Genomic DNA, 23,802 nt, shown 5'->3' with positions numbered 1-23,802 from the left:
AGAGTATTAAAGTAGGTTACTATGTTAACCTTAACCCCAAGAATATGATTGAGGAAATAGTACTAGTTAATACTCTAAATAGTGCAAAACTATAACAGCAGACTAAATAAACAAATGCCAAAACTACAGACATAAGCATTAGTTCTAACCTTAGAATATTTAGGAAAAGAGTGAGAAAAACAAACGTTCACAATGACAGATTCTAAAATAAAATAACAATGGTGTTGGCCTAGTGTAGAATGAAGGAGGATTGCTACCACTGTGCTTGTGGTGAAGACCAGGGCCTGGCAGATACAATAACGTACATCATCTAATGAATCCATTATGAAAGAGATGTAAAGATGATCGAGCCACTGTCTTCAGGAGGGTTTGGAGGTAGATGAACACAGAATCGTGTTGCCGTCCTCAAGGAAGATTGGCATATGAGATCCCATTTTGCCACTCCGAGGACTTCTGTTTACTAAATTGATTCTAAGTTTCTATATCATCATGGACATGGTTTATTACAGAGCATCCATCTTTAGTGATTAAAAAGTGAAGACACACAAGACAGACAGGACAGACAGACAAAATGAGTGTCCATGGTAACATCTGGAGGTAATCAAATCTAGCAGTATGAGCAAGTTAATAACCAAACAAGGGTGAGAAAAGTAGCACCGCTTCTACTTTAAAGCCAAACTATAGGGCTAATAACTCTATTTTTAACCTTATGCATCATTTATCAGCATTGCACATGAGTGGCAAACCCTGGCAGGACAATCTTGTCAGGTAGGATCAATTGAGACACTTATAGGCTACCTGAAAAGTGTGAAATATGATCATTATTTTTTATTGTGTCTAAAATGTGTTGGCCTATTTGTTTATTTTGTGGCATTTGCAACACTGCTAAATTCACTGCTTATGCGTTCAGCACCACAGATTAAATTCATTCTTCAATAAAAGCAAATATCATTTTGAGCAATAGAAATTGTAATCTTGTGAGTTTAAATTGGTAGGCCTACAGTGCTGGTTTGATGGTTTTATAACCACCAATTATAACCAATACGAAATATAACATTGAAAGCAATTACTGAGTTTGAAGTGTTATTTGTGTATTACATCATGTTACATCATGACAATACCCTACAGGGATGTCCCCAAAGATGCTTATGGAAAGTAGACCTAGATCCAAACAAAACGAGGGAGTTTACCACTCACAAATATATAGCAGCAATTTAATGGTTTACTAAGAACCAACATTCTTTTTAATAAAAAAGTGATCAATGACTGAAGTTGGAAAGAGAGACCTCTGTCATCATCAGTCTACCGGATACTCGAGGACTGTCGCTGCAGTCGTGTCTTTCCTGTTTACGGGCGGGAAGAGCGAAAGAAACTGAAGCTCGGTCTGTACTGCACCGTTATGCTGTAATATTCAGCGCGCAGTTGTTTTTATTTAGAACATAGCTTATCCGTTGACATTATTTATGACAGAGGCAATTTCAAGTGACCTGGATATATATCTGAATTGGACCGTTGAGTAAAGTTGAAAGGAATTTGAAGAGGAAATAGATGGAGGACCCTGCAGATTCCGGCGGTGGCGGTGCAGCAGAGGGCCCCATGGTGCAAGTGGCAGAGATCTGCTGCCCTGTCGGTGCGCGTCCTCTGCGGTTGCTTGAGTGGAAAGTCAAACCCGGGTCACTCGTCAATGTCGACTCTGTTCTTGCACTATGCGTTCCTATTCCGCTGGAAAAGGAGTCCGGCACCGATGCACTAGAGCAGCAGAAAAGACTGCCAGAAAAGAAGCTGAAATCAAACCGTGCTGGAGTTGTCAAGGAGCTCTGCTGTCAACTTGGGCAAGTCATATCGCCAGGGTGAGTCAGCGACGCAAGCAAGGTGGCTAACATAACTAACAACGTAGTTAGCTAAGTTGTGAGCTTTCTCACTGTTAATGTGAATGCTGCTTTTGTCTTTGTGACTTAATATTCTGCCTAAAATCTCGGTGTGTTAGCAATAGGTTTGCTAATGTTAGCTTGTTATGCTAGCTAGCAAGCCAGCTATGTCGCGCATGTGCTAGTCAAGGCCACTGATCTGCACAACAACTGGATTAACAGTGGTAACCTGTTTGCATACGCGTGGTTTTATCCTTATAAAATTCAATCGGATATTTTACGGGCACTCAATTTTGACATTTTAAAACATAACCCAATGGGTTGATTTATTATTAATTTGAATTGACATACTAACAATTTAATATATCCTGATATATAGCAAAAGATTTTTGTTCAGTTTCAAAAAAAGCGCCGTAGCAAAGTTTAATCAACGCTAACAGACTAGTCCTAGAGATTTTAGCAACAAGGTTGAGCAGGGCTACTTTACAAAAGCCCTGTATTGTATCACTATACTTCATTAATGCATAAGTGTGTTGCTTGTATTACACGACTCACAAAAGCAGTATGACCAACATTTCTGAATGTGCTTCATTTAACAAAGGTGTGTTTGTGTTTGGTAAGACAAGTTTGAACCTACAAAGGTACAATATTCCGATATTCACACTCTTGGAGCAAGTAAATTGCCAGGCTAAAACAAACCACTGTATTGTTTGTGGCCAATCGTTTTTCTGCTCCTATGTTTTTTCAAGTGGTGTCATCATCAGAATAGAAGAATGCAGCCATCCCATAGTGATGAAGGGGCTGTGCGCTGAATGTGGACAGGATTTAACACAGTAAGAGTTCACACACAGACATGACTTCCTGTTAGCAAGGAATACCACAGTGGATTTCACAACATGCTCAAGGTCCAAAGAGTGCACATTGCTTAAGACATGTACTCCCACTCTTTTTCTCTCTCAGGCTACAGAACAAGAATGGGAAGCAGCAAGCGCACATCTCCACGGCAACCGTCTCTATGGTGCACAGTGTGCCCGAGTTGATGGTCAGCTCAGAGGTGAGGCCTGTGATGGGGCCTTTGAAAACGGGGCCAGCAGGGCAGTGGGATTTCGCTGTAGAACTTGTGTGGCGTTTCTCACATTTAACATTGCAATGTTAGAGCATTATCTTGTTTGAATATTTTTGACAGCCATAGAGTACTTGCATGCACTACACACCCTCCCTTCCTCCTCCGTCCCCCCACACAGCAAGCAGAGCAGCTGGGTAGAGAGGACCAGCAGCGGCTACACAGGAACAAGAAGCTGGTTCTGATGGTGGATCTGGACCAGACGTTGATCCACACCACCGAACAGCACTGCCAGCGAATGTCCAACAAGGTACAGCTCTCGCATCTGCGGCTACAATCGCCATTACACCGACCACAACCCAGTTCATGATCTTTTTAAACTTTTAAGATTTTGGTGATTGAACTCAACAGTTAATTCAGAACTCAACAGTTAACAGTTATTTGATTAGAATTCCGTTTAATGTTTTTTTGGGGTGGAAAGGCTTTCTTGGTTCTGCTGTATTATATCTGTCCTCGTACGTGACGCGCCCCACAGGGAATCTTCCACTTCCAGCTGGGGCGCGGAGAGCCCATGTTACACACCCGACTGCGGCCACACTGCAAGGACTTCCTGGAAAAAATTGCCAAGCTCTATGAGTTGCATGTCTTCACTTTTGGGAGCCGCCTGTACGCACATACCATTGCAGGTACTTTGCAGTCTTCTCATGTTTGGCGTCTCCAACGTTGAAATTAATCTATGTAATGACCAAATGAAAGTGCTGACTAGTTTGTTGCCTTTACCTTCGCCAATTACTTTTAGTTCCTGAATCTTGTACTATGGCTGGTTGCTCAACTTGTCATCTCAGTGATTGAAGAAGAAATTGTAGGTATTTGATGCTCAGCATGGCACGTACATGGCTTTTCAAATTTAAATAGTCAGTTGTCTTGCTTGTGTAACCATTAGAGGGCAGCATATACCTTTATTTCCCAACTCTGCCGGCGCTTTGCATTTGTCACAGTGCGTGCTACCGAAATGCAAAGCTTAACAGCAGGTCAAGAGTCGTGAGCAAGTCACATCATCAGGTCACGCTGCCTTGATGTCTGTTTGGCATTCACTGTCGTAGCGCTCGGTTATGCATAACTTGACCAGACCCAGTTTGGACTGCCTCTCTATAGACCACTGAGATTTTTTCTTCTGTGCATCTCTATTGTGCTCCTGCAAGGTAGGGAAGGGTTTGTTGTGTGGACTCTGTCCTGTCTGGTTCAGCAGAAGGCTAGTATGTACTCCCATCAAAGGATGCCTTTGTTGCTTCTCCAGACATCAGGCTCTCAGCCCTTTAGGAGAAGCACTGATAAGGCGCGGGCGCTACTGTTTCCTCCCATGGATGTTTTAATGAACACCCCCAGAATATACAATGAGTGTCCAAGTCCATCACATAAGCGGCTTAAAATGCAATTTCAGATACATTGATGAATAGTGGAACCAAACAGGTCAGGTGAAGAGCCTTGGAAGCGATAAGATGTGAAATAGCTGGAAACGGACATGAAAGCCTCTTGCTTTGTTACTGGATCTTTTACTCCAGCACAGATGGGGAACTATGATGGTGTCCCGCGAGGGGCGAAGGTGCCTCCACTTCCACAAATGTACTACCTACCACCATGCTTCAAAAGCAGTGAAAGTGCAGCTCAATAAATCTCTCCTGATTGTATGCACAGCATGATCTCCAGTCTTGTTTTTGTTGTGTTTTTTCTAATTGTCTGTGTCTCCCCTTTTCCAAGGTTTTTTGGACCCAGAAAAGAAACTATTTTCGCACCGCATTCTCTCGAGAGACGAGTGCATCGACCCCTACTCCAAGACGGGGAACCTTAGGTGAGAACCGGTTTCTGCCAGTCTTGGTAGCAGGACTGCTTTAGACAAGCCAGCGCAATCCACACAAGGGTCCACCGGAGGCCATTTATACCTCAGGCAATCTCTTGAATTTTCATTAAAGTTTAATTTGAAGTCTTAACGGATCATAGTGCACAACATCATGTGAACAAGTGTGATCACAGAGAGAAATTCACAACATTCCTTTTCTTCAGAATACCAGTTGGTGTTATTGACTGGAGGTGGGGTTTGGCAACCGCTGAAATCATTTAATTGATGGTCTTGGAGCTTAATCCTCAAGTTCTAATTATTGAGACCCCTGAAACCTGTGTTGATTACAACTTGGCACCAGTCAAACCCTCCAGATTCACTTTGTTGTCTCCGCCGTTGTTACACAATGGAAATGTTCCGGCCAAAACTTGGGCCGACTGTGCTGTGAATGAGCAAAGGGACTGAAGATGCCAAATGCCTTCAAATAAGTGCATCCTGTCAAACGATGCCAAGGCGATATCTCCCCCCTAATTAAATGAAAGATTCAGCGAGAGGAGAGAAAGTTGATCCTTGGCCACAATGTTCAAATAACGAGTGGGCCCCCCCCGGCAGAGACAGGAAGCCCGTTCAGGCTGGAGAGGGAAGCAGAGTGACAGAGCTGGCTGTGTGTGTGTGATGTCCTGCTGTAGCAGGGGACTGAAGAGCCGCTGCGGTGCTCTCGCTCCCCAGAGAGTGTTAGACACACCAAAGTACGTCTCATGTTTGCCATTCACCATGCGTGTCCTCTCCCTTCCCTTTCTTTCCCCTCTTCTCTCCGCCAGGAACCTTTTCCCTTGCGGCGACTCCATGGTCTGCATCATTGACGACCGCGAGGACGTGTGGAAGTTTGCGCCCAACCTCATCACGGTGAAGAAGTACATCTACTTCCAGGGCACAGGGGACATCAACGCCCCTCCAGGGTCACGAGAGGCACAGATGGCAAGAAAAGGTACTGAGAGTGTGACAGAGTCTGCTCTTCTAAGTTCCATTTTGATTTTTGAAGACTTTGAATTGCATTCGTACGCATGAAATGTAAATGGTTGGTTGGTTGTCAATCAAAGTGGAGGATGGAGGCGTCTTGTGTGTAGTAGTTGTGCAGGGTGCAGTGAATCAATGAGGTCGAAGTGAATGGTCTGGATCCTGCTGTAGGTCAGAGCCCCAGATAAAGAGAGTCGTCATGGTTTTCCACCTGGCTCAGTTGCTCTCCTGAGCAGGCATACATCACACTCTATGACTCTGTCAGAGATGCCCCCTCACAGAAGATAAAGAGCTCCCTCAGGACCGTAACCTGCTGATGTTGAACAACCTCTCATCCGGGAGATGACCTTAGACCCATGAGCACCAGAGGAGACCAGGGGGAGCAGCTAGGGGGTTGACTTCCCATACGGAGCCTGTAGCTATGTTTCTCTAGGGGGCCTGTGTTCCAGTCAGCCGGCCCGCGCTCTTCTCAGCCATCAATTAGTGAAGTGCCTCTCTGGATGTGGTGACATCACCCCATGTGGACGGCTGCCAGAGCCCTTGGTGGGGCTCATTCACAGTGGGTCAATAACAGAAGGGGAAGTAGCTCCTTTTAATAGAGTACGTTCTCATGTTGAGGGGCTTGCATTCCACCCATAGAGTTTAATAGGGCTTCTACTTTTGACCTCATTAGCAAAGTTGCATGTTCTGGATCTGACCATGGGTTTGAGCATAGAGATAGTTACAACGGACTGGGAGTCAGGTGGAGGTCTGCCGCATGCCAGTGGGTGTTCCATTTTGAAAGGGATGTTGTAAATGGTTGTCTGTTGTGAAGGTGTGTTGTATGGCGCCTCCCGCAGGTGGAGGCCAGGCCAGCAAGGCAGCAGAGAGCTCGGGGACGGCGACGGCGGGAACGTCGGCAGCGGAGGAGCACAACAACGGCCTCAGGAAACGGGGGAAGGACTGCAACAATGGCGGCAGGGAGGAGTCGGCCGCGCCCCCAACCACTCAGGAAGCACCCGCCAACCAACGGACTCGGCCGGAGGAGTCCACAGAGGGCGGGCAGGGGGGCGACGTGGCACAGGGGGGCGACGTGGCACATGGGGGAGACGTGGCACAGGTAAGCGACAGCACGAATGTGAAAGGAGAGGACGGCAGCAGGACTTTAGGAACCGGGGAAACCGCACAAGCCTCCGATCCAGCACCGGAGGCCAACAACCTGGACTTTGACCTCTCCAGCGACAGCGACAGCGACTCCACCAGGGACAAGCCCCCCTCGTCAGACAGCGACGTGGAGGGGAAGCTAAGCCTCTCGAGGATACCCAAAGTGGAGGGAGGGGCTTTGGAGGATTCCGCCCTCAAGGAGGTGGAGAACAACGGGAGCGGAGCAGCTGGCGAGAACAGCTCCGAGACGGGGGAACCTCCTGGAGTGGTCCTCCCAGACCCAGAGCTGGGGAACGGCTGCTCCGAGCCGGACAGGAGGGAGGCAGAGACGGAGTCCCAGAACAGCGAGCAGTCCGGGGTCACCATGGGCGAGGAGTCCCTGGACCAGAGCATGGAGGATGAGGAGGACGACGAGGAAGAGGAGGCCGACGTGGACCAGGACGACCACCTGATCTACCTGGAGGGGGTTCTGGAGAGGATCCACGCCGAGTACTACGCCCGCTACGAGGCCTACCTGAGGAAGGAGAACGCCGAGACTCCAGACATCCGGAAAATCGTCCCAGAGCTGAAGAGCAGGTCTCTGGAGGGCACCACGATCGTGTTCAGCGGCCTCTATCCTACCAACTACCCCATGGAGAGGACGCGCGAGTGCTACCACGCCAAGGCTCTGGGGGCCAAGATCGGCAAGGGCCTCGTGCTCAGCTCCAAGGAGTCCGGAAGCACGACGCATCTCATCGCTGCACGTGCTGGTGAGTAGGACGCCGACTGTCCTGGGGCTGATAGAAGAATGCCTCGTTTTTAGATTGTAGCTGTAGGATCTTTGTGTCCTTTATGAACATTTAATCCGAAAGGAAACAATGTGAGCAGCTATGGCTAATTAGTTTCTCTTGAATGGGAGGGGACTTCTGTCCAATTACAAAGACAATTCCTTGCTCAAAAAGCACTATCTCTCTAGTATCTGTTGGCAACTCTATGAGAAAGAAAACTCTATGAGCAATTTGAAACTGATTAGATCCATCCCTGAGTAATAAACTAATTAAAACATCTGAACTTTGCTTTATTAGATTTTAATCTTGGTACAAATGACCTTTTGAAAATAAATAAATAAACCTAAAAAAGGTTTGGTTTTGTTTGGAACACAAGCACTGATGGGGTTCTGATGCAAGTTGTTAGTAGCCTCTTTTTGATCCAACTCTGAACCTCCGATTCAATCATCAGTCATTTTCAGTGGGGTTTATAACACAGATTTAGCCAAACCCCACTTTAAAGCATTTTAATCCATGTTCACATCTTTAATTGGATTGGAGGGCATGCCTTTATGTATTCATTTATACCACAGTTGAAAAGGGTTTATCCCTTTTTGTGTTTTGCCTAGGCGTATGTGTAGTTCGTTCATAACTGCAAAATATGACACTTTATTAAGAGGAGTTTAGTGATTATTCCCGTGCTATGTCTTCTGGGAAAAAAACGAAACCACATTTCTTGTAAAACTGTATAATGAGTCGCGTGGGCCAATAGGTTTCAGGCGAGGCTGGGCCCTCCTGTGTCGTTCATCTCTGCTGATTGCGGCATTATAACATAACTAGAAGGGTTTCTGAACGACGTGGCGTTGGAAAGCATGAGGCGGAACTGACATAGAAGTCATGATTACAGACTTGATGAGCTGTACACATGCTGTATAACTAAGAGGTCAGCCTCTCAGGGCAGGAATGGGACACGAAACCAGAAATAACAAGAAATTACCTGTCAGAGCATTAAAGCTAGGCTAACCTGTGTTCCAGGTCACTCTGTCTTTTTAATGCTCTGTGAATCACTCGATTGGTATAATTTAAAACTGTTTGTTGTGTTCATGTCGAGAGAGGGCCCTCACAAATCATGGAGTGTAGATTGTGGTACAGACAAGTGAAGTATGAGTGTGAATAAGGGCCCGTGCTTGGCCCCTAACGATCTCAGCAAATCATTGCTTGACGTCTATTCTGTCAGGCTATTCATTTGTTCCAAGTCATTTTGGTTCCCTTGTCTCTCCGGTGTCCATTGCATTGATTTCCTTTGGGCTTGCACTCTTCAGGCCGTATGGAAACCACAGAGTGCCTGTGGCCACACTAGAGTGTGCATCGCCTTAGGCGGTCGTTTCCTTCACATGATTACATGGCCAACACGTGGCCTTTCATAACGTCCAGACACGTTGACTCGCTTCGACAGGTACAAGAGACGTTGGAAGTGTCACACAAGTGGCCTCTTTCTGCTCATGCAAAGTCGTTGACTTCAGGGACGCTATCCTGAAGAGCCCGGTCTCCGCGGGTACAGCTTTGTTCCTCCTCCAACCTGCCCTCAGAAATCAAGCACAGGAAGTTTCCACCGTTGCCTTGGAAGCGGCTCTCTGAGAGGAGCACTTTGCAATCAGCAACCTAGCACCTCTGAACAGGGGGAAATCAACCGCTGAGCACTCAGAGTGAAACCAACAGCCCACTTCATCTGGAGAGAACAGGGGAAAGTGCCTTTGTGTGGGTAGCGGGTACAAAGGCCTCTCTGCTAGGCAGTAATCATGTCCAGTTCACATAAGTAATTCATTATCGGAATATAGTATAAAAGAATAGTTGGTGGTCATGACCTCTTTGAAGGAACGGGTTCTGTCCTGGATGTCTGGCTCTACAGTCCTGCCCTCTTTCAGCAAAGGTCTGTTGCGGCATGTCATGTTTTTTTTCCTTTTGCCTGTCAGGGTGTGTGGTGTATTGAGGCATAGGGACTGGGTTTTTGTCAGCTTGACGCCACAGGCAGAAGTAAGATTAAGAGCCTTTAAATCCATGTCCCTTTCCATCACGCTACGCACGGCTGGTCAATGCGTGTCTGCCGGAGAGAGGTGGGCTGAGTCGACACCACGAGACAGCGGAACACGGAACACTTGAGAAGGCAGGCAGCCGTGAGCGAGCAGGGCGCTCCGTGAATTGAAAAGGTGTTCGCCCCAAGCTATTGTTCCTTTTGGGGGGGCGGCATTTGTATTTGTTGTGAGGAGAGGATGTTAGATAGTGGCATATTTTAACCTCCGGACTATTCCTGAGTCCGTAGCATTTTATGACCTCAAAAGAAGATTGGTTGTGTTATAAATTTACTGGAGACCTGGTCAACCCAGAGTAAGGCGCTACTCTTAGCGACTTAGCATGATTTTGGTGCTTCTGCCCCAGTGTCCACCGGGTCGACATGGCCTGGCTCTGGACAGCAGTGCACGACATCACGCCCATGGGAGGCTGAGCCCTGCTTTCACCCTCCAGGCTCCCTCCCCGCTCTCCCCTCACCTGAGAAACAGGCGTGGGTGTACTCTGTCCAAACAAACACAACCACAAGCAGCAGCAGCAGCAGTTGCATGGGAAGAAATATTCCCTACAGCCTTTCAAAACATCACTGGGGAGACAGGAGGATCATCAGAAATGCTCTGCAGGCGCTCTGGCTGCCGCTGTTTCAGCTCCCCTCGCCCCTCTGTCTTGTCAGCCCTCACAAACGGTAGCGTTGGCAGTCAAATCGTATCTGGGATTTGTCTAGCCGCTGTTGCTATGCGGCGTCAAGGCTGACCTTGTTCTGGAACTGACCCATGCTCATGTAGCCACGCTGCCAACAAACCAGAGCCGGACACGGCAGATCAGTTTGGAGGAAAATGTGGCCAGAAATGAGAGCCAATCGATGGCCGAGTAAGGATTTGATCGTCGCCCTGTGGCCGCACAATAACCCAGTGTTAATGAGGTACTGTGCTGTGAGATCCAATTTGCCTGTCTTTATGTCAAACATCAATAGCCTCGAGTCAAGTCGACGCCATTGTATCTTGTCTGCGCCAAGCTAATGCCAATAAAACAAGCTTGTGCTTCTTTGAGTTCTAAATGGAAACTAAAAGGGTTGTTGGAAGCGCTTTTCTAAGGACATTTCTACTTCGACTGTTCTGAATGGCAAGTCTTTCATCAAAGATTTTCGTTTCGTACCCGCACTGTAGACTTGTCGTTCAGCACTGCCCATTGTTTTGCATAGCAGTTCAGAATGTCTCAGAAACAACCCTGTACACACATTGATCGACTCTGTGTGCAAATTTCTCATTGTTAACTTGTCTGCCTCCTCCATCTCTGCCCCCCCCCCCCCGCCCAGGCACAGAGAAGGTGCGTCAGGCTCAAGGCTGCAGGCACCTCCACGTGGTCAATCCTGATTGGCTGTGGGGCTGTCTGGAGCGCTGGGAGCGTGTGGATGAAGTGCTGTACCCGCTGAAGGAGGACTACACCAAGACACAGCGGTAGGAACACACACACACTGACACTTTGCCCAGGTCTGACTCTGATGTGTTTAAAACGAAACTTTCAAAAGTTGTTCTGAACCTCATTGATGTTGGTCAGCCACACTTCTTGTAGCAGGAAAATAAAGTGTGTTCTCTACTGAAAATCCAATCCGTTCTCTTGTCTGTCTGAAGGAGCAGCAGCCCGGCTACGTTCCCTGACGCTCACGGGGCCTTCCAGAACCCTCTCTACCACCCTGTCCCCATCCAACACAAAGTCCAGCCCTCTGCGCCCGAGGTGCGAACGTACGACCCCGTCACAGGGAAACTGATCCGCAGGGGTCCTCAGGCCTGTCGTCCGCCATCTTACTTCCAGGCCCCAGGGTCGTCTCTGTCGATGCCTGCTCATGGAGAGCCGTCCTCTCACAGGTACAGAAAAGGCCATTCATTACGCTTCTTTAGGTTTCACGGCACTTAAAATAAAAGTTGAGAGATAAAAGTTTTCCCCTAAAATTCACTGTAATGTATGTTTGGATCGGCTTGAAGGTCCTCTCTTTTTGCTCGGTAAGATAATCTACTGCAGGTGGCAAAGGCAGTCACTGCTTCAAATCGTTTAGGAATGTGTCAATATGGAAACATGCATGCACGTGGAGCCACAGCATAAGCTACGACAGTGTGACTCGACAGAATTCTTGATCACGGTTCCATTAGGGAACCTCTCTTGCCCTCCTGTTGCTTTGGCACCCACCTAGCCCCACCTTAACCCCCAACCCTAGACCCACTGAGTTCTCTCTGTAGAAGTCTATGTGTGGGCTGCTAAGATAAAAGTCCTTTGTCAGCACAGCACACCCAGATGGATGGATGTATCATACTATGCAATGCCAGGCAGGACCTGAGAGGGCTGTAGCCGACATGCTGCGTGGACCCTTTTCTCTCCCTAGCCAAATTGGATTTTCTCGCAGGAACCCCTCTCGACATTAATCCGAAGCTCTAAATAAAAATGCGGGCGATAAAACAGGGGGCGTTGGCAGCTTTGGAATTGTACTCGAGGAATGATTAACAAATTCGAGGTGATTTTCTGCCCATTGAGCGGTTCAGCAGCAAGATAGATTGGTAGTTTAGTGCTGATAAGAGTCGATTTTGGATGAAGGAAAAAGAAGAACTTGGTCCAAGATAAATAAGTCTGAGAGCACTGTCGAGTCAGGTTGGCACCACAATCTATAACAGAAAATACAGTCTGGAATCCTCATTTAATAGCTGCTATCTGAGGAAGTGTATTTGTAATATATGTGGAAGGGTTTGCATATATTTCCATGTTCAAGGGGGAGCTGCCCTTTGTTTTCATATCTCTCCGTGGTTGACAAGAACAGTGAGAAACTGTCCATGAGTCACCTTGGCCTCGTCTTCCACCTCAGTTGTCGTTAGAATCAGCAGTCTCAATAATGCTAATGAGGAGCTTCTCTGTCTTGTCTCTCTGTCTCTCTGTGTCTCTCTCTGTGTATCTCTCTCTCTCTGTTTACTGGTTTTTCAGCAGGTTGTCAGCCCTCTGCCAAGCACAACAGGAAAGCTAGCTCTTTAAGAGGAGGATATTTATCTTGTTTTTGCCTTCCCAGGGTTAAGTGGCTGCTTGCATAATCACAAAGGCATCCTCCCAAATATGACACGCTCCCATAGAAATGATGGAACAGGAAATAATATAAATGCAGACGCGGCCAATCATCAGCCTGGGTTTTTAATGATTGACTCGTTTGCATGAAAGTCACTAGGGGGTAAAGTGTCCCATCCACAACACACTGAGTCTGTAACACACACTGAGCCTGGGAAATGGCAAGGCTCACATTGTTACATTCTAGAACTCATGAGAAGAGGCTGGTGGAAGTGTCATCTGTACCATTATTATATGCGATTTATTGTAGCAAACAGGTTTTTGTTTTGAGGTGCTGTCTGACAGGCCAGAGAGATTGTATGAGTGCCGGTGTCCCTGTTAAACCTTTAAAGTGGTGGTTACCCAGCAACAGCTCAAATCTGGGTGGAAATCTACTTCTGCATAGCCCACATAATAGAAGAAAAAACTGACACATTGGATACAATCAGAAATATAAATAACCAGAGGTTGTCTTTATGAAACCAGAAATAGTTAACAAAAAAGTGGCTAGTACAGCAAGATCCGTTCAATTACAGTGTAAGTAGAACAAGCATCATGCTTTTGAAAGTTAAAAAGTTTCTCAGCTCAAATCAGGGGCAGTTTCTGGCTGCCATCAGTACTACACAATTGCTGATGGCTAAATTTTCTTTGAACCAGATAGGCTATGTCTGTTTAATTACAGTCATAATGAAGCATGGCTAGCAAAGCATCATACTACATTATTCATACAGTACATGAACAATTGATTTTTTTTTTGTTGAGAGTGGGTTACATAAACTTAGATTAGACTTGAATCATCAAAGAACTGCTCGCTAATTAAAGATAACTGGAAGGAAGTGCCCAGCTAACACGAGCCTGTGTTCCGGACACAAGGAGACTTTGTTTCTTACCATTTGGATGGGCCACCAGTGTGCACTCTGAAATGATTATCCCCTTTCCTGCTCCCTCCCTTACTTATTTTCCACTACTTCCACCTGTCTAGCTTCCTTGCGTCTGCGTAGGGAATAACAAGTGTCAAAATTGTCCTAGATTGAAAACTGTCCGTTTTATGGTGAACATCTGTCTTTGTAAAAAGTCTTATGTAAAACATTCAGTATTTGTAAATGTTTCTGCTTACATAACCAATCCCCTGGTCTGTGTATTACAAGCAGAAACATGCACTCCCAAACACAAACATGGGACATAGTGAAATAGAGTTCTGGTGGTTCTCCAAGGGCTAGCCTCAGGACTGTCCCGGTGGCTCCTCACAGTTAATGGACACCACCCAGGCCCCGAGGCCCAGACCACTGTTAACTGTCATCTTGGCGGGTGAAGGAATAACACACACACACACAGACACGTAGCCTTCTCAACGTCTCTCTGCCTCTCACCAACTGAGACAAACTGTATCACGCCTCTTTTAGGATTGTTGATCATCTGAAATGAATGCGTGGATTTGTGTGTGTGTGTGTGTGCGTGTGTTCCAGGGGTTCCCAGAAGCCTCAGCAGCAGGGCGATGGGGCCGTGGCGGGGTCCAGCCAAGACGACGAGCAGCCGGGGCCGTCTCGCAGGAAACGTCAGCCCAGCATGTCGGAGAGCATGCCCCTGTACACCCTCTGCAAGGAGGACCTGGACAGCATGGACAGAGAGGTAGGTTACCTCTCTACCCAGAGAACAACTACCAAAGCAGGTTTCCACAAGGTCCTGGGGACCTGAGGGTGTTACAAACTTGAATGCAGTAATTACATTACGATCTATGGAGAAGAGACCCAAGTTGTGGATGACGCTGTTGACTATCCATTGAATCAGTTGAATTTCCATATCAATGGGACTTTCTTGCAGAGTATAACCCATGTGCACCGCCTAATGTGTGATGATTACATGGTGCGCCGTCTGCTCTGCCTTGCTATTTGGAGCCCGAGACGTGCAGTGGTGCATTTACATAGAAAAACAAACAACATTGCCGAGCTAGCGTCTTTTGACGTCCCATCTCTCCCGTTACGTCCAACCACGGGTCACGCCCCCCTGCCCGTGTTGTCTGTCACCCCAACGCGCATCCCTCTCACAGCTCCACTCGTGTCATTTTAATGACTGCCAGACAGGTGTAATGAACTCTAATGTGTATCAGCTTTGCTTCCCCCATTCTGCATAATGGTCTTTAATGGAGTCGGGAGGGCTGCTAATGCAGTCAGCTGGGAATTGCGCAGCGCCTGTGCCTGGGTGCTTGCCAAGCCCTGACTCTCTGCAGGGCTGTCCTAATCCATGCCCCAGAGAGAGAGAGAGAGCTTGTAACCTGTCCAATAAGTGGCACATTGGTCAACATGATGAGCAGTCCTCTTTAAGTTCACGTCAGACCGTGTGTGTGGTGCATTGCTGCTTACGCAGGCCTGGATATTCTCATACCACCCCATATTACTCGCCCCAGTACAAACAATCCCCTCAGAAACGTGAGGGATGGGTAGAATAGATGATGATGATAATGAACCTACTGTGAGCAGTGGGCCCACTGTCAGGCTGCACAGCCGTGACTTGTTTGTGGCTGTGCTCAGAGCATTGTGGCTGGTGGTGCTGCGTAATTAATTCACGAGGGAACCCAACTTTGTGGCCTCCCACATCTGCCTCATTAGAGAGAGTCGTCACAAAGATTTTAAGGGAGTGAGCCTAATTAATATGGCCTGAATCATGCAGCCATGTCTCTCTGAAGTTTCACTCACTTTCAACCGTGCTTATAGCACCCCCTCCCCTCTTTCATCTTTGCCTAGTCCATAGCCAGAACTACTAAATGCTTCAGCAGTTTGTTTGTTTGCCAAAAGGATCATTTGTTTATGTCTTCAAGAAGAGCGGAGTGTTAATCTGCCTTAGTTTCATCTAGGATGTGTTTCATCACCCGGCCAGCACATAAAACATGCTTTTGATACCTGTAATATTCCTCCAGTCATATTTCCCATCAACGGGCCATACCAACCATTGTAAGGGTTAGTGTAATGTGACGTCAGTATACAGTATTCTGGTGTCATCCAAGAATAGAATGAGAAGTGTTACGAGCCTTATCCCGTCTGTGGTTTTTATTACTGCCATAAATTGTGTGACTGTTGTCACTTTTATTCGGCTCTTCATGAGGTTTGTGTGTCTCTGTGTCTTCCTGCCTGCTTTCTTCCCTGTTGACCTTGACTTGCAGTACAGTTCACAGTGTCTCCTAGCAGATGGGATTGAGTCACTGGAGGTTTAATTGAATGATTAAGTTATCACTACGATTGGTCACGCTGGAGTGATGGAGACTGTGCTGAGGCACTCTCTGTCGGGTTATTAGTTCAATGTATTGGTTGGAATATAAGCTCCTCTAAACTAGTCGCCTTGGGCTGTGGATTTTCAATGGGAGAAAGTACTGTTGTGTGTGTTTTCCCCACCCGCCATTAATTCCCATTTCGGTTTCCTGTGTTTTCTTCGGAAGTGCACTGCTGCAGACCATCTGTAAATCACTGACACAGAAAACATGCGAAAGCCTAGAGTTCTTTGTTCTTTTGTCGTCTTATCCAACTAATATGGGCTATTTGCTTCATTACAATTTCATTAGGCCTACGCTACACATGAAGTCACTTGGAATGGTTTTTTGATTTTATAGCACACATTAGAGAGAAAGACATTGCCGCGGAAAGTCTATTTAGCCATTTCATTGACAATTTTGGTTCTGCGTGATATGACCGGGGTTTGGGTATGATGAACCTTCTGCTACCAGCTGTGTTCCACGTTCTCACTCTTCAGTGTTCCCTACCACGTCTCCTGACCATTAAAGCATCGCCCATCCCAGTAGGCTACCTCTTTCTGGCTGCGCGGCCAGCCCTTTCTCTTCTCAATGTTGCCCATATGAGTGCAGTCTTTAAGCATCTACCGTGCCTCCAAACACCCCTGCTGTTCACACCCCTGATGTTCCTGTCAGATGTCATTGTGACTGCCAAAATTGTTTATACTATTAATCAGGAGCCTTGCACATGATGATTGGTTCTTGTGGAGAGGGGAAATGCACTGGCGTAGGTCTGCTGCCTTCTTTTATTAGAAAAGAGGGATGCAATTTGCATCAGACGTATAACCCCGCAACTTGCGAGTTGCAAGGTTATATATCGTCGTCTTGAATCGATTCAGGACACGTGTGCCAATACGTCAGCGGGGTTTCGCCGTCACAGACGGGGCAGGGAGATTTACCCATGCTTTCATTAACGTGGGCAATATTTTTTGCTGAGATTTGGAGCCTGTCCACAAATAATGATTGTGTTATGCAAAATAGTAACGATTTCTCGAAACCCCATCGCCTAAATGACCATCACTTGTAGTTCCTAGCAAGGTGGCGGGGGGGAGATACCAGTAGCACGACGCCACAGATGACACAGCTAACATTTATTATGTGTGTGCCTGGCGCATGTGCTACTAGTGCTCAGCTGTAGACAAGTTGACGAAGGGCCCGGCTAATGTGGTCATTACTCATCTTCAGTGGGCTTCTACCGAGAGACTGGGTCGATCAATCTACCACCATCCTTCACCACCTAAAGTGGGAAGATTTACACCAGGTCTGGAACATGAAGACCAGCCATAGCGCACACAATTGACATCCATGGGTTCAGGACGTCGTGTCTGCCATTTGCGCTGCCATTTGCGCTGCTTTTTTTTTCTCCCCCCCGCGAGAGACGAAGGCGAGTCCTTTCATGTGTGCTAAAGGTCAGGGCTGGTGTCTTGTCTTTCAGGGCTCAGATTGGGCCTTGAAACGGTGTTTGGGTTGGCGTTCTTCTCAACGTATTTCACGGTAGTCTAGACCTTTTGCCCTTTCAAAGGATTGCATCATTGCTGGTGCCAGTATCCACACCATTAGACTCCCTCTGTAGCTCGGAGGCCCGTCTCTCCACCTTAAAGGAGTTCTTGTGTTCTCTCTCAAAGATGGATATGCTGATGGTCCATTCATGATCTGGGGATTGTCGAATCAGGGTATTGTTCCCAAAGACCAGAAGCGTTTGTTGTGTAAATGTGACATTTTGGCTGGCCATAACATCCAGAGGTGTCCAGTAATCAGATCTGGGTCTGGGCATCCAGAAGCATCGGGCTTGCCGGGCTTGGTTGATTACCCATCCTGTGGAAAGGCCTTTCTAAGACAGCAGGCTGATCAGATAGTTCAGATATGGATTGTCGATGGGCCAACGAGACATTAGCACCGTACACCTCTTCATCCCTGTTTAATTTGTGTGTGTCTACACGACCAAAGGTTCCTGAAAACAACATCCGATGGATTTTTGTGTTGTTGTCGCTAAGGGAGCTGTAAACTATCTCACTGCATGAAGTCTTCAGCTTTTGCTAAACGGTGTGATGATGATGTGGCGTTTATTTTTTGCTCCTGAAAATACACACTTTGTTTGTTTGGGATTGGTTTTGGTGCATTGTGTCGTAGTGCTGTAGAGGCTCAGAGCTTCCTAAGGGAGCGGAGAGAAAGCGCCCATGGTTGAAGGAGGGAACACATCCAGCAGGAGTCACCCAATCAGAGAAGAACACCAGGAAAGAGAAGCAGCATGACTTCTAGGACGGTTTCGCTGTAGATAATGTGTGTTTTTAAAATGTCACCCTCCGCTGTGTGTGCCTTTGCTAAAAGGGCTGTCGTGACATTCTTGAACAATCCAAAAGTTGTGGGTGTAGAAGGGAACCTGACAAAAGCCTGTCTTAATTGGCTAGGGCTTATCTCAGTCAGGTGGACAGGCTCACATTTAAATGTCATAACTGGTTTCAACCTACTGTAGTATGTGTCAGATCACCAGCAGCAACAAGCCTGCTTGTCTCACAGGAATGAAGTCTTAACTGGATTCAACTTTATGAACCCATCCGCCTTTTTGTGAGAGGGGAACTTTTCGCATCCTTCCACCTACTCTTTTCTCTAGAAGTCACAGTATCCCCTTGTTATCTTAAAACAGGAAAACAATGTTTATTTGTCTTTGGTTGCCAGCCAACAGTGTGACATGAAACAATATCGAAAAACCAGAAGAGGGATATTCTGCCTCTGTCACAGGATCAGTGGTAACACTCGCTGTGTGGGGGGCAGAGCTGTAAGCCACCAGCCCCCATCCTGTAGAAATGAGGATCTCCAGTGCCCTTAGAGTCTGAGTCCTGGGGCCGGGTCTGATTTCCGAGTCCTGGGTCTGCCGAGTCCTGGGTCTGCCGAGTCCTGGGTCTGCCGAGTCCTGGGTCTGCCGAGTCCTGGGTCTGCCGAGTCCTGGGTCTGCCGAGTCCTGGGCCTGCGGCTGTGGTACCTGGCACTCAGTGAACAATAAACAGGTTGGTGCCGACCCATTTCAAAGAGCTTTCTCATGTGTTGCATGAACTCCTAGCTCTGACTCTACCCAGTTAGCAATGCTCAGTGTAGCATCTGTTGGGTGTGTAGGTAGTCTGATCTCCATGTCTCCACGGGCTCCCCCTGTGAGATCCTCACGAGGGCTTTCCCTGTTCAAGCTTTTAGCACAGCCACATCAAAGGCGTTCAACTGTACAAACGAACGGCGAGTACAGTAAGACTCCGACACGAGCTCGTTAGTGCGTTCCCTGGATCGGGTCAGCAGAAAAGCCTTCCTTCCCAGCTGCGCGACAGCACGAACGACAGCGGGGGGTTCCATCTGTGAACGATGTCAGATCAGTCAGAGTTCTTTTAATCACATGGGTCTAGCTTCTACTGGACCTGCTGTGTAATGAATCTCCTCCTGTGTACAGCGGTGGGGAAGAGCTTCCTGCTTAGTCAGACCGAGGCGTTGGGGCAGTGCTCCTCTCAGCTCAGACTCAAGGGTTCTCTCTGCCTGTCACACCTCAGAAGACTGTAGACAGACACCAACTGACCCTGCCCCTCGGCATAATGAGAAGCTTTGGACCGCCATTAAAGAGAAGGGCAGATTAGACCAAAATTCTGTCTTTCACCCTCATTTATACATTTTGCTCCATTTCCATGCTTTTAATGGACCTCCACTGCCCTCGCAACCCCCCCCCCCCCCCCCCCATTTCCTTTACTATACAAAAGAAAGTCTCTCCTCCTTGAATAAATCATGAAAGGGAGAGCCCAGGGGTGTAAATTTGCTCTGCTCCCAATAACTTTCACTCGGCATGCCAGGACGGATCAGCATTAAAGCCAGCGCTCCAGAGATTTATATTAGCGGGAGCTGACTGTTCATAAATATCACGGGGGGGGGGTGGGGGGGTTCTAGAGTCTGAAGAGGGAAAATAAAAAAGGTGATTCTGGCTAGGTTTTTTTTTGTTTGGCCTTTTGTTTGGATTTACAATCATCCGCTTATTTCTCAAACTCAAAACCCGTTTACAGCATCGTCAACACATCGCTCTGCTCCTATAGTCAACAGGACCAACATGATGACTGGATAGTGATGAAGATATTGGTGACCCTATAGGTTGACTCGTCTTGAACTTGTACCATGATTCCTTGACTCCATGGCAGCTAAATGCACTGTTCCGCATGTGCTGTCCTTTTCACACACAACATAATGATGTCGTTGTAGAGGTACTTAAGGAGACACTCCTTCCAATCCATCACTGTGTTCTTTTCTCTTCCCATGTTTCCACCAGATAGACTGCCACATTACCTCCTGGAATGGATATTGCTAATCAAGCACATTGATGATGTAATAAGTTCTGCTTGTGTTAGTTTAACGTCCTTTTTACCTTGGGAACTGCCTTGGAAACAGGTGGAAGGTGCTGATGAAGATATTGCCAGAGATTGTACCGAACGTGTGTGATGCAAGGCCCCCTCTCTGAGGCCCGGCTCATTAAGCCCTGGATCACAGGGGATCTGGCCAGGTCATCCGTCATACTGATGCAGCCCAGAGGGCCTTCGCATTGATCTCATAGATCTTTAAGTGTGCTGTTTGTCCTTGAGCCTGACCCTGGAGTGGGATGTGCATGGTGATGGTAACTGTGGTGATATGGTGAGCTGTTGCTATAGAAATAGTGTTTGTTTGGATACGGGAGGGCAGGGATCTGAATTTACTCTGTCAGTGTGTTCAGTAGTATTTTGTTGCTTGTTGTAGTGTGGCAGAATCACCATAAATCCAATGAACAAACGAAAGAAGGGATCATGGTTTTCAAACCATCATCAGTGCTTTAATAGACGGCCATGCTTTCTGTTCTAGGCTTTTGATTCAACACAAAGGCTCAGCATGACCGGGAAGAGCAGTGCAGGCAAACATGACCAAAGCTCTGGTCCTTGACAACTTTCGAAAAGCATCCGGCCTCTTGCCGAACCAAACCCCTTTATCTTTGAGATTGGAGTTCTATTGTGTCTCATTTCGCCTCTCTATACAACAGGCAGTCTTAAGAAATCGCTGTCAACATCCTCTGAAGATGCACCCACTGGATGAAGCCAATTGGTAGTGGAAGAATGGAAAGTAATGAGACAAGCGTTTTGTGTTTGGCCTTGTGTGTGTATCTTTTCAGTCTCCGCTTAACAGAGTGCCAAAGACGCCTTATTTGTGATGGTCTGCTCCAGATTCCATGTGTTGAACCCCCCTCTTATCCTCATCCCATCTTCTCTGTGCCAAGAATAGAGAGGCTGGAGGAAAACATACATCCCATTTGACAAAAGCCAGTAGGGGACAGAAATGGATTCAGTTGAGTGTGTCCCTTCTAGAAAAGAGGCTGAAAAAGTGTGTGTGTGTGGCAGAATGCCTTCTTTCGAAAATGGGTTGTATTCAGCTTTGTCTGTAATCTTTCATCAGACAGACTGGATGGAGGCCTCTCCGTCCGGCTAGTTGGCCCAGTCCCAGTCCCTGAGCCCTCTCTCCCTCTGGCAGTGATTAAGGCCCTCTATCCTGCGTACTGGCCTTGAGCTGGACACCGTGCCAGGCAAGGTGGGTAAGGGGCTCACAGCAACAACAACAAAACTCTACTCCCCCCCCCCCCCCCAACCACAGATGGTCCTGAGCAGTACCCTCACATGAGGATGTTACAGAAGACTACAAGGATCTGTGTGGTGTAGTTGCTGGTAATCAGACGAGCTCAGTGTACTTTCTGGATTTCCGAGCCTCCCTCTGTGCAGACCCAGCTGCAAGGCCTGATAAGGGCAGCTGCGCTTCCACATTTTTGTCATTCCGAAAGCTACAGTATACTCTGTATAATCAGCGGGTTTCCTTTCGAATGAGTTTGGGACTGTGGCTAGGCAAAACGGCCCTCTGGTTTCCTGGGCACTGAATGAATGCCATGCAGCTTAAGCTTCAGAAAAGGATAGCTGATGATGGCGTAGCCGAGAAGTATGCTATTAATCGTCACTTTGGAGTTTCTCCAAAGTTCACGCAGGGAAATGACATTCTGCAAATCGGAAGTATGTGTGTGAGTTTCAAAGCACTTGAAACCAGCAGAAGCCGTAAAAACTTTTTTTTTACACCGAACTATCTAACCCCCCACACCACCACCACCACCACCACCACCAGCACCACCACCAGCAGCACCACCACCACCACCAGCACCACCAGCAGCACCAAATGGTGCACTCTCTCCTGACAGAGCTGACAAGCTCAGGCTGTCTCCCACAGTGACCTTTGGTGGAGAGCGGCCGTCAGAGTGGATCACTGCAGAGATGGGTTCAGAAATGTCACGGCGCTGCAGGCCGTCACCCCTGCCTCCCTCCCACAGGAGTCACGTGACCCCGGAGGGCCCAAGCAGCCCTGGGCATCGCCCGCTCTGCACACAGCTCTCCAGAGGAGCTCACCACATCCACCACGTCCATTCCCAGGGAGGTTAGAGTCTGGGCGTGTACAGCGCAGTCGACTGAATTAGTGTCCCCAGGTCAGGGGTTTTTGGAGTCTGCTGACCGGTATCGTATTTGACAAGGACAATAAAATCAGCAAAGGCCTGTCATGGGACAGGAAGCTTTTTTTAAATAATACATTTCAGACCAATACTTGTCCCTGTACATCATGAGCCGTCTCACTTTCGTCTCGGCTTCTCCTCTACTATTGACGTTTTCTCAGGCTGTGGAAGGGAGTGTGTACATTCATAATGTGAACCAGCTGCACGACTGTGGGGTGCTGTCCATGGTGCTGAATCCAGGCACATCCTAGCTGCCAGGTTGCAGCTCGGTCTGATGTACATGAAGGTTTCAGTTCACTCTTCAGCAAGTCTCACGAGTATAAGCATGGCACACACCGACAGTCCTGCGGGGTTTTTCGGAGCACAAAGATTAGTTGTACTCTTCCAGTCCCTACTGTCTCTCTGTGGTGAGTTAGAAGAGGGCATCAGAGCAGTCTCCTTGACACTGCCTCTAATGGACTGTCCCTGGACCAGCCAGTTCATCACCTCAGCCTGACTATCATCTGTCCCAACCCTGGTGCCCAATGAATATTCCCCTTGATCAGCCTTACATTAGCACACAGTCCTTGGCAGCCTGACAGGAATCAGCCTCAGTCCTTAAACTGTCAGAGGACCTCACCAGGAGTGGGGGAAGCGTTTGGAGTTGTGTTACTTCCACGTTTTTCCAACGCGTTTTATATCAAGAAGAAGAGAGGAGGATGGGAACAATGATTTGATTAGTGGACGTGCAGATTTTCATCTTCAGTGAAACGATATACCCACATGTATTTAAATTTTAAAAGCACAGTGTTTTTTCTCCAATGTGTTGTCTCTTCTAAAAGCTGGATGCATTCAAAAAAATCTGTAGCCTATTTATTGTTGGTTCCCAGGTTTTTTTTATTTATTTATGTCCTTTGGAAAAAATGTATATACCTTTTAAAATCCTACCCTTAAGAAACAGTAGTTCAATGACCTCAGTTGCATTGTTGCCAATGTCGTAGGGGAGGGTGTGTCCATACATCCACCCATTCAGGCTCTTCTGGAAATTGTACCTGCCATTACTTGCCCTTTGATTGTCCCCCTTAAAATGTTCTTTGATTCTGTACCTGAGAGCTGAAGGCTAAGGAGAGGACTCGTACAGTTGTGCCTCCGAGGAGGCAGCCACGAGCTCCTTCTGAAGGGTGCCTTATAA

The 23,802-nt window shown here is 47.4% G+C and overlaps 1 protein-coding gene across 1 annotated transcript in view; it reads left to right on the top strand.

Moving 5' to 3' along the window:
• Window positions 1-1,346: 1,346 nt before the first annotated feature.
• The window catches only part of ctdp1 (CTD (carboxy-terminal domain, RNA polymerase II, polypeptide A) phosphatase, subunit 1), a 46,667-nt gene continuing 24,211 nt past the window's right edge, over window positions 1,347-23,802 (top strand). The window contains exons 1-11 of the mRNA XM_084696032.1: window positions 1,347-1,850; window positions 2,618-2,701; window positions 2,829-2,922; window positions 3,113-3,241; window positions 3,467-3,617; window positions 4,690-4,780; window positions 5,590-5,756; window positions 6,625-7,677; window positions 11,057-11,198; window positions 11,373-11,606; window positions 14,289-14,451. Of these exons, the coding sequence (XP_084552158.1) occupies window positions 1,549-1,850; window positions 2,618-2,701; window positions 2,829-2,922; window positions 3,113-3,241; window positions 3,467-3,617; window positions 4,690-4,780; window positions 5,590-5,756; window positions 6,625-7,677; window positions 11,057-11,198; window positions 11,373-11,606; window positions 14,289-14,451 (2,610 nt within the window). The 5' untranslated portion in view covers window positions 1,347-1,548. The remainder of the gene's footprint in view (window positions 1,851-2,617; window positions 2,702-2,828; window positions 2,923-3,112; window positions 3,242-3,466; window positions 3,618-4,689; window positions 4,781-5,589; window positions 5,757-6,624; window positions 7,678-11,056; window positions 11,199-11,372; window positions 11,607-14,288; window positions 14,452-23,802) is intronic.

This window comes from Hypomesus nipponensis, chromosome 4 (genome assembly GCF_054491055.1).
Source record: "Hypomesus nipponensis isolate SF chromosome 4, ASM5449105v1, whole genome shotgun sequence".
Classification (NCBI taxonomy): Eukaryota; Metazoa; Chordata; class Actinopteri; order Osmeriformes; family Osmeridae; genus Hypomesus; species Hypomesus nipponensis.
The sequence above is the reverse complement of the archived record's forward strand: the minus strand, read 5'-3'. Positions and strand labels throughout refer to the sequence as shown.